The sequence below is a fragment of the Lissotriton vulgaris genome, chromosome 12 (genome assembly GCF_964263255.1).
Source record: "Lissotriton vulgaris chromosome 12, aLisVul1.2, whole genome shotgun sequence".
Taxonomy (NCBI): Eukaryota; Metazoa; Chordata; class Amphibia; order Caudata; family Salamandridae; genus Lissotriton; species Lissotriton vulgaris.
Window position 1 is genome coordinate 656,041,359 of NC_141700.1, and position 20,034 is coordinate 656,061,392.

At 44.8% G+C, this 20,034-nt stretch overlaps 1 protein-coding gene across 1 annotated transcript in view; it reads right to left on the reverse strand.

The window, feature by feature from the left end:
- Positions 1 to 5,990: 5,990 nt before the first annotated feature.
- Positions 5,991 to 20,034, reverse strand: part of JPH3 (junctophilin 3) — a 647,137-nt gene continuing 633,093 nt past the window's right edge. Inside the window, exon 5 of the mRNA XM_086945828.1 lies at positions 5,991 to 7,441. Coding sequence (XP_086801954.1) covers positions 7,361 to 7,441 — 81 coding nt within the window. The 3' untranslated portion in view covers positions 5,991 to 7,360. The remainder of the gene's footprint in view (positions 7,442 to 20,034) is intronic.

Here is a 20,034-nt window from a genome sequence, read left to right on the forward strand (position 1 = left end):
CCTACTTTGGTTTGAGGAATACATCAAACTATGAATTGCATGAGGCTATTACACACAGCCAAGCTTAACGGGGAACTAAGCCCTTGGGGAGCAAGAGGATGATCCGTGAAGATGAACAATAGGACTCCTCTCTATGATCTTGCGGCCGAGATAGAGACAATGTGTTAGCATTGAGGGACACTGAGCTGAGCACGAGGGGAGGGGGCAGTCTTCTTACCTTATGAAGCTGATTTTGTTTGTTGGCTATGATGCTATATTTTATTGACTTAAATGGCAATTGACTCAATCCATGGCAATGCAGATGCGTGGGTTACCCACTTCAGGGTACTGTTATTGGTGAGACTAGATGCACCACTGATAGACCTCACTCTCCATCTCAAAGTTATGTATTCTGTACTAATGTACTATTTTTTGAAATGCCAATAATGAAATACTTTAAAAAAAGAAAATACATCTATATCAGTACTTGGTCCATGCTCCGAGGAAGAAAAAAAAAAAGTGGAGACAAAGTTAAGCCTACAGGCACTGATGTGATGACCAATTAAAAGGAAGAAAATAAGACCGAGAATGAAGCCAGACAATGGTAAGTAATGGATGGGCTAGAAGTCCCTTTTTATGGAAATAAGCAACGGGTTAGGTGAATTCTCGGGTGAGACCTTAACGGAAAATACTATACTTACAGTCTTCTAAATGTATTACTGCCTCTTCCAGTGATTATTGACCTGTTTAATATTTGCTTCAGAGCTTTTTCTGTCTTTCACTGAACCTCCGTTTTTGTGGGTTCAGCTTCTCTTCCAATACTGAAGTTCTTAGAAAAAGTACCTGGGAAATCAGATTCATGAGCAGAAAGAAAGACCCAGGATACTACTATGACCTGCTCTCGACACGTTCATACTTGCCATGCTGATAAAAAACACAATCTATGAGTTTATGTAGCATCTGTGCTGTGAATATCGAATTCTGCTTGTATATCGTTAGTCTAGAATGGTCCCAAACAAAGATGTATTCTTACCAGTGGCGGCTGCTCATGAACTGGTGTGGTGAGGTGGGTGGGAGGATAAAAGTGAAAAAAATATCACTTACCTTATTACAGCCGCATCTTGTCCTCTTCTCTTACTGGCTCCCCTGGGCCAATCACGATGCTGCTGTCACCAGCATGACAAGTGTTTTGATTGGTCTGAGCGGCCTGTTTGGTCGCTCAGACAGTGCCTGGGAGCCTTGGGACTGGTCTCTACCTGGCTATGCAACACAGCAAGGTGGAGAAATACTAAGTGAGCATGACTGTTTGGCCGGTCAAACTGTCAATCACACTTTTGGTGCGCCAACCACTCCTCCTCCCTGTGACCCCAGCTTCACCCTAACCTGGCCCCATAGCCCGTACAAAAAATGATAATAATGTTATTATCATTTTATTTTTCCTTGTTCCACTGCTCTAAGAGTAGTGGGGTGACGCTCCTCCGCCTTAGCGGTGGAGCCGCCACTGATTCATACTAATCTCCTTTTCAGCCTGTTTAATAGGTATGTTCCTGAGCCTCTCGGTTTGGGAGATTCTTGCTCTCTGAAAAATACAAATACTGTGATAGATTCAGGTGTGTGCAGATGGAACACAAGTTATTTTTGTAGATCCTAGGAGTTCTATAAACGCATATGAATGGTCTTGCAAATGGTATAGCTGTACATTATCGGGTTGTAAACATTAATGAAACATAATGGTGGCCTTCTGATGTACGAAATTAATCTCCAATGACGTATCATTTCGGTGTCAAAACACAACTATTGAATATGAGTTGACCACATACCTTGTTTGGGAAATTCAAGTGAATAAACTGAAAACATTGGTCCAATCTCTGGTAAATAGCGTCACCAGCAGCAATTTCCAGAATTGTTTTAAGTTGTCCTGATTTTTTGTTTATTAACTGGTGGAAACGGAACAAGAGCCCCTCCCCGCCCCCTTAGAGACGTTACCAGATGCTAATGGCAGTCGAGCAGTCTAGTCCCTGTAATTTCTGTAGCTGTTTAAATTGCCCCTGAGAAGGAAAACTGTTTTTTTTCTGACATTTTCCCTCGACTGGAGGTTTAATTACAAGTTTGGAATGGAGGTGGTGGGTAAATATCTGGAAAATGCTGGTAGGACAATAGTCCCTGTAATTAAGGCATACAGTGCCATAGCTGGAAAAAACAAAATCGTAGTTGGAGATTTAATAACTCTATCCAAGTGGCAGAAGGCAAAAGGCGGATAATTCCTCTAGGACACCTCCCTTGAAATCTGCGGCACCTGTTGAAATAAGTGAATAAAGCAAACAGTCTGCATAGCAGTTACTACAAAAAAAGCCCTTATTTATTGATTAATTGAAACCACGCTTATGTAGTGCACAATATCACAAAGGTTACCTCTAGGTGCTGGCTTTGTGTACTATGCCTTACTTTTATTCATATTTTTCATTTAAGTGGTGCTCCTCAGAAATTAATTATTCCCAAGGCACCCAAGTGAGCATACATTAAATATATTGGAAAAAATCCACAGAGTAACATACACGATCACTGGAGTAAAACCTAAATAGTGAATAGTGAGTCGCCTTTGGACAGGGTGGACTCTGCGCACTGGATATGGAACTGCACTATCTGGACACCCAAGCACAGTTTGCACATTTCAGGCTATATCCTTTAATGTTCCAGCATCTAATGGCCCTTGAGACAGATGGGACAGTCCCATGCCTGCCTGTCCGACTACCTAGGATGGAGATTTGTACTGGGTCATGTACTGTGTGGGTCTGGGATGGACTGCGTATATGTTCTCAGCTTGACTGTCTCTACGCGTCAGGTATTAGACTCGATAAGAACCCTATGCTTCCCTTCACTAGTGGGCATGATGGGTGTCTCCAATTGAACCTGTTACAGCACCACATGTTCAGAGACATGTACCTGGGGGTGAAATTTACCACATCCCAACAAGTCTTAGATGATCCACCACACTCCACTCTTTATGTATTCCTATATCACAAACTCAAGGCGGCAGTCCGAGTTATACATGCCACCTTTCCAGAGGCCACTCAATGTTTCATTCACTGGACATTCTCATAATGCACTCGTCTTCTCCTAAAGTCATCACTCGCCTTTATACCACAATGCAATAGAAGGGCCCCTATATGTATGTGAAGACTTGGTTCGCTTGGCGAGCCAACCTGGGACCCCAACTAATATAGGAACAGTGGACGTTACTGCTACTCTCAGTCTAGTATACTCTTGCCGATATAGAGACTGCGACTCCTGCATATAAAGTATATACATAGGCTATACTGCACACCTGTTCAACTACACAACTTGGGTCTCTCGGAGGATGCACGCTGCTTCAGATGTTTAGCTGTCGTGCATGGGAGTGGGCTAACAAAAGAGAGAGCAAGGGATCGTGTTCACTCACCAGTGAACGGAGAGTACTCCTGTTCCCCTGTGGAAGGACTAAATACACAAAGAGAGGAGTACCACCATTAGAGGATCAAAGGAGTTCCTAATGGGGTGGTTGGCTGACAAAAGGAAAGAATTCATCCTTTTGTTAAAAACCCCTCACTCACCAGCCTAGTGGTGACATGTTTCATCATTGGGGTCCTTCCTGGCGGCCTAGCGTCACCAGGGTGTGCTACAACACCTGAAATACAGTGAGGCAGGTTGTGGGTGTGGGTGCAAAAAAGTGTTAAAAATTGTCCTGGTTTAACTTAGTGGGAAGATAAATTTTATTTACAAGTAACAGGACAATATTAAAACGGTGAGGCGAGATACTGTGAGGGTAATTAAGGCCAAAAGTATCTCTATGTGTGTGCTGGTCTAGATGTTTCAACCAAAAATGGGAAATACCAGGTTTTCATCAGGACCGTAAAAAAACAGGGAACTGGACGGTATGTACCCCCTAAAAGGCACACCCAATCCTAATTCCTTGTCAACCCGTTAGCGGAATTTGCTAATGGCGAAAAAGACTCCAACCTCAGTCGCTCAGCTGGGCTACATAAATGAGGTCACACCCAGTGTTCGCCGGCTGACTGCTATGCTACTTCTGGCTAAGTGTAGGGTGGCCATACACTGGGGCATACGCCCCAATCCCTAGGTTAAATGCTGGTTACAGTATATGTGCCAAGAGCAGCTGGCAGCATAATGAGAATTCATGCTGAGGTGGTCTCGATCTAAAAACCTTTTATTAATTACCTGTACCTGCAGAGGGAGGCTACATCGGCTGTGGAAGCGATACATGCCTACAATGGTGAGCACCGACCCTTCTCACTTCCATTGCTATCGCTACAATCACAGACCCATAGCCACCTAAAAAGCAGCACTGTTATGTATTCTGCTGCCTACTAAATATATGCACTTGACATGCAAATCTGTTTGTTTGTGTTTGGTTATTATATATGCTCTTTTGGACATTGTTGAACATTTCTTGCTGTCATTTCACATTGTACCATGATATGCTATGGATCATTGTTCTGTATTTATCTACATCTGAATTTCAATAAATAAAAGTTGAAAAAAACAAACTATTAGATTCCCCTTTGTACACTGATTCACTCAAGACACACCCGCGCGGGCCCAGATAAGACCAAAATAATTCTTTGTAATTTTGCCTCTGGTCAACTGATGAAGTGCATGCAGTGAACCTTTTCTTTAAGGTAATACATTCCTTTCATCCAATAATTATTGTGATTGGATCTCAAATTTCAGTGCTTGTGTCACGCACCTGGTTGTTCAATGCCTAATGCCCAAAGTAACCCCTGTGACCAGGTCTTAGGTGGACATCTTTCATAGCGCCAGGACACCCTTGGGTAGCAGCACGCTTTATAAATGTCAATAACATTAACATTAACGCATAATACTACAATTTCTCAAAAGCGCTGGTGTTGAGGGATAACCCCTGCTTTGCATTTAACATTTTGTTTCTTCAAATGGATAGCCTTAATTGTATGAGGGACGACTATCTCTCGCTTAGCAGAGGCAAGGCAGATTCCTTCCACAAGCCTTGCAATCCATTCCCGAAGGCGCTAGCATTCCCCTAACCATCCAGACTGGGAAGGGACCACAACCCATCCATAAGGTGAAAAAACTGAGCATACTGCCTGACACCATTTGCACTACACTCTCCAGCACATGTAGAAAGAGGAAAATGCCTCAGATGATTGTGTTTGTGCAGGAAGGCCCTGTACCACAGGCACCCTGGCACCATGGAACAAGGCTGCCTGCATTGGCTGCCACAAGTGCGCCAGCCCAGAAACCGAGCAGGAATATGCCATGTGTAAGTCAAAGTGGCGCATTTCTGCCCTCTCCATTTCACACAGCGCAGCAAATTGTCTTCCTGCTTTGCGCCAATCTGTAAATCTGCCATTGGCTGTGAGTCTATAATTATTTGGAGAAGCTGTAGTAGTTCCTGGACTGCCTAAATCCAGGTGAAGGCACTAAGTATGTGAGAAATTTCGCTCATGGGAAACTGGATGCATCACAAATGCCAATGTTATCTACTCTGCAGGCAAAACAATGCCACATTAGCTGCACTTTACAAATTTCACCTTCTTGCTGTACCCTATGGACATTCAGGTGGGATGTGAGATTAACGATGGCTGTAGTTAATTTGAAGGGTATTTTGAGCAGGTGTGGCCTGTGCAGGTAAGAGTGGGCGGGGTAGTGGGGAATTGCCATACGACGACGAGGGAAACTTAAATAAAAAAAAAAAGCCAAGTTTCCCTCGTGGTCGTAGGTCGAGTATCATCCCCCACCCCCAGCCCGCCGCTCTTACCTGCACGGGCCGCACCTGATTTTAAAAGCTTCTAGGCATTAAAGAAAGGTTGTATTTCAGTTTCTCTTTATCCTTAAACTCCTTTCGATGATATTTCAATCAGCATAACACACAGCATCTCCATTTTGGTAAACACAAGTTTATGGATGACTCATTCTGAGCAGAAAATTGCTTTTTTTAAACAATAGAAATAAAACACTTCCATGTTAGACTTTTTCATTTCTCAGGCAATTTAATTAAGAATAATTAAGAATAGGAACACACTCTGTTTTTTTGGGGGAGCGGGGAGATGAGGACAGCAATAGCTTTGAAACAGGGGTACTGCATCTTTAATGAATATACACATTACTGTATTGTCATCGTCATCTTCATTGGTAGGGAACAAAAAGGCAGGCATATTACAAAGATGTTCCAACAACTGAAAATCAAGGGACATTTAGAAAAAAATACATCCTTTCTTGAGGCTTCCATTGCCGACGTAGGCTGGCGGGCCTGCTGGAAGGCGGAAAACGCATCCTGTGTACGAAGTGCAAAAATACGACATGCTTAGTCCCATGGCCGTGAGGGCTGGGAACAGTCCGTGGCAGAGTAGAACCAGGCAAGCCTCCTCTGGGGTAAGCCAAAGAGTTCAGTGCTCGAGCTCAGCTATTAGCAGCACATTGACCAGGATCTGATACGCGGGCTTTCGACAGCACCGCTTTCGAACATAGTGACCTGCTTGGGTGATGCAGGAAGTGATGGTCAGGGATGCAGGAGGACAGATGGTCTGACATGTGGATGCCATGTCCAAGAACCTTAAGGGCAAAGGAATGGCATTATTAGAAGAAATTTGTTGTAGGTGGTGTATTGCATCAACGAGTGGCTGAGAAAACAGCTAGACCAAACCAGTTTCCTAGAGAAACAAAAATATGATGGGATTTTCATTTGGAATATGAGGGATATGGTGGCAGCTGCCCTTGTTTCACATTTTTGATTTTAATTGTAAAAGTAAAGACCTACCTAAGAATAAAAAATACCTCTCCACAAGTCAAAAGCTTTCATCCCACAAATTCACGTTTTTGGAGAAAATGAATGTCTTGAACGGATTTAAAAAATAAAAAAAAGGGAAATGAAAGGAAACTTTGCCAACAGATTTTCCTCAACCTGTCTTGCAGAATTATCCCGAGGGTCTTCTGTCGCCGTGATCCACGTTTTGTCCCCCACTTCCCAGGACTTTCAGACCCAATCTTGCCTCCCCAATCCTGGCCTTCGCCTCCAACGAGGCTTTGTTCGGCTTAAGAGTCTTCATCATTCTGCCATGCCACACAGCATAAAGTTATACAAGCAAATCATTTTGGCTAAAAAACAAGAAAAAACATTACCCATGAGATAAAAGGCAAACCGTGAGAGAGAGTGAGTTATGTTCTGGAAAATAAATACCCAAAATCAAACAAAAAAAAAACACTTCAAGTTTTTCATATCATAGTCCACGTAGGAACAGTCTAGTTTTCGTGCTTCCCTCCCTGTTTGCACAAGTCCGGATTTCTTGATGGTTTTTTAAACATTTTTTATTACTTTCCGTTTTTTGCAAATGTAGTTGGCCTTGTATTAAATGAAAAAGTGGATAAACAAAATGGCGACTCCAATGTTCAGCAGGATCACCATGACAACCAGGATGGGCGCGGAGCCCTGCAAAAAGAAGAGAAAATAAATGGTTAGGAATGTTATCAAATACCCATAATTTGCAGAATACAGGGGAATGTTACAATTGGTTTGATGATGGCTCATTCCTGGCCGTGTTCCAAGAAACCCTCCTATCCAAATGCCAACAGCACCAAGTTAGGCAAGGTCGGCTGTTGTCAAAGAAGAAATGCTCTCCCAGGACATTAGCAGACTTCACAGCAATGCCAGTGCCTCTGGACGTATGGCAGAGCTGGGGCACAGATGGTTTGTGCCAGGCTTTCCATGACTGCAGAAGGTACAAGACGTTCTGCGCCTCAGCATCACCAGACTTTGAGTCACTGGGTTATCCGTGCTGAAAATTCTTAGGCCTTATTCAAAAATGTTTATTAGTCATATTGTCACATGCTCTATCATGTGATAGAGGCTACTGGGAGTAGCTAGAGCTGAGAAACATTTAACCTCCAAACTTGATGTGGCAATTTAAGGCCTTTCCTGCCTGTAAGGCAATGCGTTCTTGGGGCCAGACTTTCAAAAAAGGCACGCAGCAGCCATAAATACTGCGTTGAGTTTTGCGACAGGGAGGGAGCAGGAGAACGCCATTACTACGGAGATATGGCTCTCTCCTCATCGCTCCCTAGCACCTGCGCTAGGCACACACCTTCGCGCCATAGTGCTAGGGTGCTTGCCTGAGTCTAGCATAGGTTTTGTACAAGAAGGGTACCCTTTCTGTACAAAATACTACGCCTAGACAAGTTCAAACACTTTTACCACTTTGTATGTGTGCAGCACAGTGCAAAGTAGGAAAAGAAAAAAGAAATGAAACATTTTTCCTGTTAACGCCTCCTTTCAGATGGCGTTAACTTTTGGTGCTAAACTCTGTCTACAATTGTTTGGAGATAGGGTTTTGCATCAAAAGACATAGGTGGTTGCATGGGAAGGCTCATGTACCACCCATGTAACGCCCCCTTGGCGCTAAGTAACACAAAGCAATGCTTGGTACTACTTTGTGTTAATTAAGGGTACTTTCCCATGCAAAACAAGTAATTAGTAAAAAAAAAACATTTGGCGCTGGTTAGCGTCACTTATGTGATGCAAAGCCAGAGCAAAATGTTTGAAAATCTACCCCTAGGTAGTATTGTCTCTTTTCATCTGTGCAACTTCGACATTCTGGAGAAAGGAATGCATTTTATTCACCAGGAAGAAGCATGAACTCCTGCATAACTTTTACATGCAATGCCAAATTCTTCAAAACGTCTGAGTAACATTCATAAATTATGTAAGTAAATATACTCTGAAGTTTAATTGGAACCCTTACAAGAAGTCTAAAAAACATACGTTTTTAATTCAGATACATATTGCTCAATACTTGAAATAAGGAGCTGCTATTTAAATGGTTCATGTAAATCATACAAAAACATGGCTAAATCACCTGGAACCTCAAAAGCAGATGCAAAAAGAAAAGGTTAAACCCAAATGCATTAAATCTAGCGACCGTCCTTACCGCTGATGGGATACCCGTAACAAACATCGATTGTCGCCCTACTTTCATTAAAAAGACGAAGTCGACTTAGTATAGAGGAGTGCTCAAATACAGACGCTAGAACTTAGTTAAATCTAGACTAAACCCTTGATTAAGCTCCTCATAGAAAACACTAGCCTTAGCACGAAGTACTTATTCACAGATAAATGTGTGAAGTATGCAGATTATCCCCATAAACACTGCCCAAAACAAACCTGGTTCACCAACTGCGCTTAAATCAGCCTAAAACGAAGCTGAACTAATGAGGTTGTCTTACAAGACAGTCGGGTTCTATAGTGGTTCAAGATTCCAATTGAGAGACTTGTGCCAGCTGTGCAAGAAAAGCATCAATCAATTACACAAACCATCCGGGCATTTCAGTGATCATACCAGTAGGACAACGAAGGTGCTACTCCACAACAAGATATAGTCATGGCAATAAGTCTTGATTACCTCTACATACAGGTGAGACCGATTGGCATTGCCAATGTTTGTTTACCACAGTTTTTCTAGTGCTCACTAGGATACACTGAAAGGCAGCAAACTGGTGTGGTTTAAATGGGGCTCTGATATGCATCTCAGCTTTTATGACGCGGCCGGCCCAACTGGGTTGTAGGCGGCTTGCTGTGTTAACATTTGTAGTGGACGCAGTTACTGGCCGTATTCACGCTCTTGAACTGTGCATGGCCGCCGCGTACCCCGATAGTTACATTCGGGTTGTGAGATGCTGTGTTTTTCAATGCTGCACAATAAAAAGATTTAATACTAAATGGGGCTCTGTTTGCAATGCTGTGCTCAGAGCAGGTAAAAATGACGACTCTACTGATGGTGAAACCAAAAGGCTCCTGTGAGCGGGTCAGGTATAAAAAGGAAGGAAAGCAACAAATAGGACCAAGGCAACTGGCATTGACACGCATCCAATCTTGAGGAAGGATTGGCTTTGTGGAGTATGGTATGCAGCGCTATCTTCCTATAGACAGCTAGAGCTGTCTGTAGTGAGACAACAAAAATGAAGCCTGCCCTTGTTATTAAACACCAGCTTTAACCAGAATCTCTATTCAGCATCCAATGCCAGACAGGAACACAAAAGGTGAAGTGACTATTCTCTCTTATAGCCGCAAAAACGGCAATGCCTCTTGAATGTAACTGAGGTTTGCTTTAATCACCTCTCAGGTAGGTTTTGCTTATCCAAAGTCAATTGCATGCATATGAAGCAGCCAAGCTCAGTATCATTATAGGGGCCCTCGCATATGTTTTATGCCCCTAGGTTTGTGTCCCAGAATATGCAAGCATTGAGCAAATCAAGCCCAACTATGAGACATTAAGCATCACTGGAACCCCTTGGAGTTTCTAATCAAACCAACTTGTTAGCTTAACTGGTGACAATTGCTCCCACCCCACCCCATCCCCGCTCGCTGCCTTTAGTTCCATTCAGTTCTCACAGAGTGAAAGCAGCTGCAAATCACAAACACTTCTGCTCAACAACAAAGAGGAGCCACAGATATATAAGAGGTGGCCTTGAGGAAGTATAGCAGTCAATGTCTAACATCAGAGCTAGTCTGCTATAAGGATATTAGGATCATTAAATGTTAGAGGGTTTTAGAGGCTGCCTCCAACCCACATTGCATGTGTAATATAAATCTTGTCAGATACTTGGCACAGTGTAATATTCTATTTATTACTATTGTTGAGGGAGGGAAGGGGCATCATGGCTTACTTGAGCCTCACTTCTCAAAAAGTCATGGCCAGATTCTGCACATCTGCGTATATACTATTACATGTTTAGGTGTTTTTATTGCACAAAATGCAGTGGTATAAAAAACATATTTTTCACTGGGAACTGTGACATGTGGAAAATATTTTGCAGTTGCCTGTGAAATATAAATTTCATCTTCATAATGACAGCGCCCTGCTCTGCAGACCCTATATATATCATTGCAGGGCTACTACGATTATGAGGTGTAGAAATTCAAATTATGCGTCAAGGTTATCTAAATCATGCAACAGAAATGCAACTCATATGACACATTTTCAGGTAGTATTATTTTCCTCCACTTGAGCAAGCAACAACATTTTTTTGTGAATTCTGAAAATTATGTGGCAAATGTTGAACATTCAGAATTGTGTGGTAGATACTACAGCATGGCATACATCTGCTGGCACTCAGCACAGTCTGTTTTATTAACTATTTCTTCATGAAAGGTAAGCAAAACCTAAATAGTGTAATTTCAGTTAGTGCCCAATGTTAGCTGCACGTTAAGAAACCAACTTTTCAAGCTAAACACCTGACAATAAACATATAATCCCAAAAAATAGGTAACATTTATAACATAGTCCATCATAGCCATTTCGCAGTTCTGGTGACATGTACTAACCACAAGGCCAAATGGATTTATTGGACCACTGCTTATATGTTGTTGGCCCCAGCCCTACATTGATCTAATGTGTGTGCAAAGGCCTAGGTCTGACCATGGGAATGCGAGGTCTGGAACTGGCTCTGTGTCCTGGAGGGGTGCCCAGCCCATACCATCATAGTGAGTGTAGACTACGGTGTGAGTCACATTAGGCAGTGTGGCAGCATACCATGTTTTTGTAAATCATTAGTGTGATCACACTTTTTCCTCTGTGTTAATAGTGTGGTCAAGACACACCTCTTGCGCAAGGTTCAGCCCCAGATCCTTGCATCGACATTCTGATTGTCCAGTGCATGTACCTGGCCCATGTATGGTAGCAGGGATCCGTATGTGTTGTGAGTCTGAATAGTGTGACGGGTGAGATGTATTTTGGATGGTCCCTGGTTTAGCATGGCACAAGATGGAAGGTGGAAACAGCTTTTCCAGATAGGGGAAGTGTATCAATGGATCATGTGGCTGCAGGATAGAGACCCAGACACTGAAGTGGAAGAGTATGAATACCAGTCTCTCTTTAGAAAGTTAATGAAGGCCTTATTTGCAAAGGGCTGCCAATTATTGCTTCCCGAACTCTACCATTTTTAGGTCTCGCCTGTCGATGCGCATGCGCATCGAGCAAGCGAGAGTATTGCGAGTTATCCACTCTTTATCCACACTGCAAGGAATCGTGGCGATTCCTTGCAGTGCCCGTGACTTTTAAGGTCAATGCGCATGCGCATTGAGCTTATGCGCATGCGCATTGACCTTAAAAGCGCGTGCGCATGCACGTCCGTCTTTGTTTACCCGCTCCGCCCCCTCCCCGCCGTGTCGCATTTCTCCTCCCCCCTCCCCTCTCTTCCTTCCGTCTGCGCCGTCTAACTTCCCCCGGTTCGAGTCCACCGCTCGCCTTTAGACTTTCCAGCCTCTTTCTGTACCTTCTAAACTCCGTCTGTACTTTCAGCCTCCTCTGTACCTCCCAGCACCCCCCTAAACTTCCATGTCCACTTCCCCCTTTCAGTCATCCCGGACCATGTCCCGGCCTCCCTCCCGTTCTGTTGTCATACATTTCCTGGCCTCAAAAATGACGGACAGATTTTGTTTTCTCACATTTATTATTGAAGCGAGGTGGGTAGTAGGTATGTCGATGACCGATCGTGTTTTCATGAGTCCACGATCGTCAGTGTCACCGCTTGTTACCCCTCTACACAGATTAAGAACTCCTTGAAGCAAAGAGGGAACACATCCAATGCTCTGAAGTTTGACGTCTTTAGAGGTCTCTTTCCATTGTCTTTGCCGCACATCCGGCATTCGGTAACATACTCTCCACCTGCAGACTGCATATCTTGCAGCCTGAAACCTCTGTCGCATTTCTCCTCCCCCCTCCCCTCTCTTCCTTCCGTCTGCGCCGTCTAACTTCCCCCGGTTCGAGTCCACCGCTCGCCTTTAGACTTTCCAGCCTCTTTCTGTACCTTCTAAACTCCGTCTGTACTTTCAGCCTCCTCTGTACCTCCCAGCACCCCCCTAAACTTCCATGTCCACTTCCCCCTTTCAGTCATCCCGGACCATGTCCCGGCCTCCCTCCCGTTCTCTGACTCTGTGTCGCTGACTTGGGCTGTTTCAGAAGTGTCCTTTCTTCAGGGTCACTGATATATGTTGTTGTCATACATTTCCTGGCCTCAAAAATGACGGACAGATTTTGTTTTCTCACATTTATTATTGAAGCGAGGTGGGTAGTAGGTATGTCGATGACCGATCGTGTTTTCATGAGTCCACGATCGTCAGTGTCACCGCTTGTTACCCCTCTACACAGATTAAGAACTCCTTGAAGCAAAGAGGGAACACATCCAATGCTCTGAAGTTTGACGTCTTTAGAGGTCTCTTTCCATTGTCTTTGCCGCACATCCGGCATTCGGTAACATACTCTCCACCTGCAGACTGCATATCTTGCAGCCTGAAACCTCTGTGTAATAAATGTGCTGCATGCTGCATATCGTACAGCTTGCTATCTATGTGTGAAATAAGTGTGTTGCAGACTGCATATCTGGCAGACTGCAATCTCTGTGTGTAATACATCTGTCTCAAACAGCATATCCCATAGTCTGCAATCTCTGTGTGTAATAAATGTGTATAGCAGACTGCATATCTGGCAGACTGCAATCTCTGTGTGTAATACATCTGTCTCAAACAGCATATCCCATAGTCTGCAATCTCTGTGTGTAATAAATGTGTATAGCAGACTGCATATCTGGCAGACTGCAATCTCTGTGTGTAATACATCTGTCTCAAACAGCATATCCCATAGTCTGCAATCTCTGTGTGTAATAAATGTGTATAGCAGACTGCATATCTGGCAGACTGCAATCTCTGTGTGTAATACATCTGTATCAAACAGCATATCCCATAGTCTGCAATCTCTGTGTGTAATAAATCTGTAGCAGACTGCATATCCCATAGTATGTAATCTCTTTGTGTAATAAATATGTTGCAGGCTGCATACCGTAGAGTTTGCTATCTATGTGTGAAATAAATGTGTTGCAGACTGCATATATCGCAGACTGCAATCTCTGTGTGTAATACATCTGTAGTAGACTGCATACCCCATAGTCTTCAATCTCTCTGTAATAATTGTGCTGCATGCTGCATATCGTACAGCTTGCTATCTATGTGTCAAATAAATCCGTTGCAGAATGCATATCTCGCAGACTGCACTCTCTGTGTGTCTTGTTTGCAATCAACATCGCCCCATGGTGGCTCAGGTCGCGGCCTCTCTAACTTCCTTCCGCGTAACACCGCCGCCCGCCATGCTCATCTACCGGGCTGCAGGCACACTGATCCTGCCAGTCATTCCCACAGGCCGGTCGCAGCTCCCTCGGTGCCGCTCCGCCACCTCCCCGCCGTGTCGCATTTCTCCTCCCCCCTCCCCTCTCTTCCTTCCGTCTGCGCCGTCTAACTTCGTTCCGCGTAACACCGCCGCCCGCCATGCTCATCTACCGGGCTGCAGGCACACTGATCCTGCCAGTCATTCCCACAGGCCGGTCGCAGCTCCCTCGGTGCCGCCCGTCCTCCAGCTGCAGAGCACAGCGTCACAGGCGCTGACCGGCTCCACAGAGTGCCCGCCTGCACAGGAGCAGCTCACAGCCAGCGGCCTCCCACATCCTCTGCAGGGCGGTCCTTGCCGCTTCCATCTAGGCCGCGGGACAACGCCTGCTTCACATGTACGGTGGCAAGCCTATTTTGTGTGCTCAATCCCCTACGAAGCACAGGTCAGCTTCTCTAAATTCTAATTATTTTGTTTACCGCAGCATATTGCTGTTCATTAGGTGGCAGCCAAAGGAGCTTGCCTAGAGCGCAGCCATCTTCGCGCAAGGCTAGCTCCATCCCTCTGTGTCCGCATATTTACAATAAAATACAAAATAGCCCTTCCCTGACCTCCGTTTTGTTTCAGCCCTTCCCTGCCCTCAGTGTTGCTTCAGCGCTTCCCTGCCCTTCCCTGCCCTTCCCTGCCCTCCCTGTTTCCGCTCTTCCCTGCCCTCCCTGTTGCTTCCGCCCTTCCCTGCCCTCCCTGTTGCTTCTGAAGATACAGCCGTCTTACTTTCGAGGCTTACAAATGTGATTTACGTCTGCTGTGCTTACAAAGTATAAACGGATTCTGCAAACACGCCTTCCATTTGACATTAAATCATCTGTTCAAAAGGTTACTGTCAGAGTTTCTCCCCGGCTGGCTGCGTTAAATAAGCCGGCTGTTCTCCCAATTGATAATCTGATCACGGCTATTTTTGGCCTCTTTGCAGTGATGAGAGTGGAGGCATGCTTGCACTTTGGGGAACTGCTACGTGTTTCTCTCTTGAGTGAGTGCTGAGATGACCCCTCACCCTCACTCACCCCCACTCACCCTCAACCCCTCACCCTCACTCACCCTCAACCCCTCACCCTCACTCACCCTCAACCCCTCACCCTCACTCACCCTCAACCCCTCACCCTCAATCCCTCACCCACCCACACTCACCCTCACTCACACTCACCCACCCTCACTCACCCTCACCCTCACTCACCCTCACCCTCACTCACCCTCACTCACCCTCACTCACCCTCAACCCCTCACCCTCACTCACCCTCAACCCCTCACCCACCCTCAACCCCTCACCCTCACTCACCCTCAACCCCTCACCCTCAACCCCTCACTCACCCTCACTCACCCTCACCCACCCTCACTCACCCTCACCCTCAACCCCTCAGCCTCACCCTCACCCTCACCCTCAACCCATCAGCCTCACTCACCCTCACTCACCCTCAACCTCATGCTAAATATTTACAAAAAAACCCATAAACAATTCTAAAAGCACTAACTCTAATGCTGCGAGACCTATTGCATTTCTAATGCTTGTTTAGATGGGAAGAGTGAGGAAGGGGCAGTAGTTTCTGTTGTACAAGGTGAGGAAGTTTAATGGCAGGGCCTGTCCTTTTGTCTGTCCCTGATTGCATCAGGAAGGATGATGGCAGCCAAGTTCATAAATCACATATTTAATGGTGCCCTCATTTAGGACACTTCTGCTTGCAGCCAGTATCACTGCTGCCTGGTGTGAGATTTGTCAGCTTACAAAAAAGCAGCCACAAATTGACATTTGAAAGAAAACCAACCCAAACTGTCTCTGAAACCTGAGACTGCTGATCCACAACCCCTGTTTGGAACATATATCTAAAAGTTGGAATAAAACCAAACCACTTGACTTCAAATCTTAGGAGCATATGTACAAGGCAGTTGCGCCACCGGAGTGTCATTTGTTTGAGGCTCAGGTGGTGCACAATGCTGAGCCATATTTACGAGGGCACAAAGCCACCCTGCGTGGCTTTTCATGGCCTTGTAAATATGGCCCCCTTTCATACATTACTCTGCATGCAAGTGGTAATTCATGGGTGTTGTTGTGGGTGTTTCCTCACAAAACCCATAGATTTTGACGCCTTCCAAGATTTACAAGGTTTTTTATAGCCAAAAATACATCAGGTTCTAACGCCTCCCCTGGATATTAGTTAGAGTAGCACAACAAGGAGAAATACCTTTATTCCTCCTCATTTGTTGCTCTTGTTACGTGTGCTGCATTCTGCGGCACACATAGAAGGAGGACAATGCCACCAATTATTGTTTTTGTGCAGGTAGGTGTCCCTTTCTGCACAAAAACAATCATTCGTGCAACGCAGGCACCCTTGAACCATGCTGCAAGGGAACCTACGTTGCTGCTAGGCAGCCAATTGTGCACCAGCACAGAGGAAAGCACAGGGATGCATCGTATTGCTGTAAATTCGACACATCCCTGCACTTTCCTAATGATGCAGCTCACCACAGCCAAATGGCTTGCAACGCTGCACAGCATCATTTTCTAGTAATTATGCCCCTAGGTTCTTCATGCAAGAAAGATAGAGCTTTGCAGAGTCCTCAAAGGATTGCTGTGTGATCGGGCTGGTGTCTGCATAACAGCTGGTCTACCAGAGGTGAGGGGACCACCTAAATTCTGCACTTTCTGCTGAAGGAGCTCAGGGTCTGCCCAGAGCCTAAAGGCCTGCCTGCTGAGAAAGGCAAGGAGTGTGCCTGGCTGTACAGGAAGACTGGCTGTTTAGGAAAGAGAAGCCCCGGGCTGTCCTGATATGGGAAATGACCAGTGAAATTGAGTGACAATAAGGGAACCAGGAGTGACTAATGTGGAAGGGTCTGTCTGTTGGCTGAGCGGTTCTGTCATGAACTACACCAAAACCTTTATAAATACCAGACATAAGTGTCAGCCTGGCATGGGAATGATGCCCACAGCAATGGAGGGGGCTACTTTGATGCAATCGAGATGGGAGTTTTGATTGGGCCAGAGGTTGCAACTGCCACAGACACCCGCATGGTCACAGTTGGCCTGAAGGCCATCTCAGGCCTAAGTGTGCACTATTGCTGAAGACAGGTGCCACTGTGTGAGCAGCCATGCTGATATCTCTAAGCCATCAAATTACAGTTTGAGAGTCGCTGATTCAGAAGCGAGACAGCTGCATGCATTCGTCGCGCACCACCTTCACTGCAACAACAAGAATGCAGGTAACCACAGGGCCTAAACCTGTGAGTAGAATGAGAAACGAAGGAATCAAACCTAGGTATGCTATACAAACTTGAAATGTTTACAAGATGAACTTAAAGAGGTGGAAGCAAACTGAATTGCTTGCACATATACAGGCCAGGGTGTCCCGAGTGAACTACGCCTATGGCAAACCAGTGCCATGTCCCTTGTGGCCTGCCATGGATTATGGACTCTGGAAAGTCTGGTTAGTGTGGGAGGGTACCGAAAGGTGTAGCTTTTCAAGGAAGATTGCAAATAGGGTTACAGCCCTGTGTCTGTGACCTCTTATCGAGCTGTGTAGTATTGCAGTATGTTGTGTGATTATGGTACTTTCTTTTAACTCATTAGATAGTCCCCGACACTGATCTGGACAATATGTTATTGTGTCTGTTTGTTGAGTTCTGAGCTCTTGCCCCACATGCTGCCTCCCTGAGAAACCTTTGACTTCTCTCTCTCACTGCCCTGTGGGTAAAATGCAGAATGAGTTGTACTTCGCCAGGTTTACTAGAGCCTCAGGGTGGAAAGCGGCCTCATTCACTAAGGTTGGGACCCAGTAGCCCCTGTCTGCTCTGTGCTCCCCACTAAAGGGTCTGAGAGACCCTCTTATGCAGTGATGTTAACAGACTGATAGATAAGGACCAGAGAGTAAGTTTAAGTGCAAGGTGGAAAAAGGGGGAATAAGACAACACCGCCTTTAGGGCTCTGGTAAGTGAAATAAATATAATTTTCTGTGGTAATTTGGAGACCTATATATTCTTCAAGGGACTTCGGACTCTATCTGATAAAGAATGAGTCCTTTTAAGTTTCGAATTAATATATTGGTGCATCCCAAAGAGCTGATTGCAAGCGTATTAGAACTGGCAGTTTCGGCTCAATTGTAGCCCATCTCCGCATGGTAAGGAAGGACCCTCCAAATGAGTTGACAACAATAGATTTGAATAACTGTGCGTACTTGTGATTTTGCAGACTTGAGAGGTCCAAGGTTAGGGGTAGTACTTTCTACGTGGAGAAATATTATTATGAGGCTCTTCAATAACAAATCGATTCGTATGCACTGCAGGAAGAGGAGTACAGTTGTATGGTTTATTCCTACATACAATACTTTACTATTATTACGATCTACGTAGCTCCAAAGGGTCCTTGGTGCCTTAATCCAAACTGAAACAAAAACTACACATTGCTTGCCACTTGTGCTTTGTTTTATGAGGTCTTGTATCTTATATAAGGCTTATATCTCGCTGTGTGGCCATCATTAGGAACTGGGTGTATTTTTCACAAAAAGGCGAGTGTAATGCTAGTTGCGTTGAATAGATCATACATTACACTGAGGTGTTTGAGCATAACGCTGAGTTATGCATTATAAACAGTCACTGGTTCTTGCCACAACAAGTCCTTAGTCTTTTGGCTGAACTCTCTGATAATGGGGTGATAGTGGGTGGTATTTACGATAAGGGTGAAGAAAGGCCCCTCTGAGCCATACAATACCAACCCGTCACCATACATCTTCCGGGTGCTATGTACCCGCCTACTGGTGTCCCGTGTTGCACTTATTTACACCATGCGGGCCTAGGGCTCCATCCTTACAATATGCTGCTGCTAACCACCTGCCCCTGTCTACCTTGTGTTGCTATTATAAAGAACAGTGGTCCCTATAATGAAAGTACTGTAAGTAATGATCATACACTTAATAGGTTGTATGTCTTCTGTCCGTCCGGACAGGAATTTATTTTTTAGATCAGAAGAATAATTTTTTGGGGTTTGTTAAAAATGTCAAGCGGGCACAGCCGTGACCTTCAACATACACAGGACAACAACAAAAAAATGGAAAAAGCACGAAATTTGTCTGTGCACTTGTGTTTCAGTGGGACAGACGTTGAATATTAAACCGCACCATTGCAATTATCAATGTTACATACACAGTTTGCATATGGGGTTATGTGTCGACGTTTCGATGCCTTTCTTAGAATATGGGCATCATCATCAGGACATTGGATGACATTATTGTTGTCTAAATCATCGTAAATGCAATTATTGGCATGGTTTCCACGGCGGGAGAAACCTGATATCTTGAAAAATAAGCGGTCGTGTTCGGAGACAGTTCTGCATCCACGGAGTTTAATTAGAATTCCGGCGCGAATTATATGCCGCGTTTACGTGTAAAGGGATACGCCGAAAAACACAATGGTTATTTCGGGAACGGAGGATGACTGCCAGCAGTCATCCTCCGTTCCCGAAATAACCATTGTGTTTTTCGGCGTATCCCTTTACACGTAAACGCGGCATATAATTCACGCCGGAATTCTAATTAAACTCCGTGGATGCAGAACTGTCTCCGAACACGACCGCTTATTTTTCAAGATATCAGGTTTCTCCCGCCGTGGAAACCATGCCAATAATTGCATTTACGATGATTTAGACAACAATAATGTCATCCAATGTCCTGATGATGATGCCCATATTCTAAGAAAGGCATCGAAACGTCGACACATAACCCCATATGCAAACTGTGTATGTAACATTGATAATTGCAATGGTGCAGTTTAATATTCAACGTTTGTCCCACTGAAACACAAGTGCACAGACAAATTTCGTGCTTTTTCC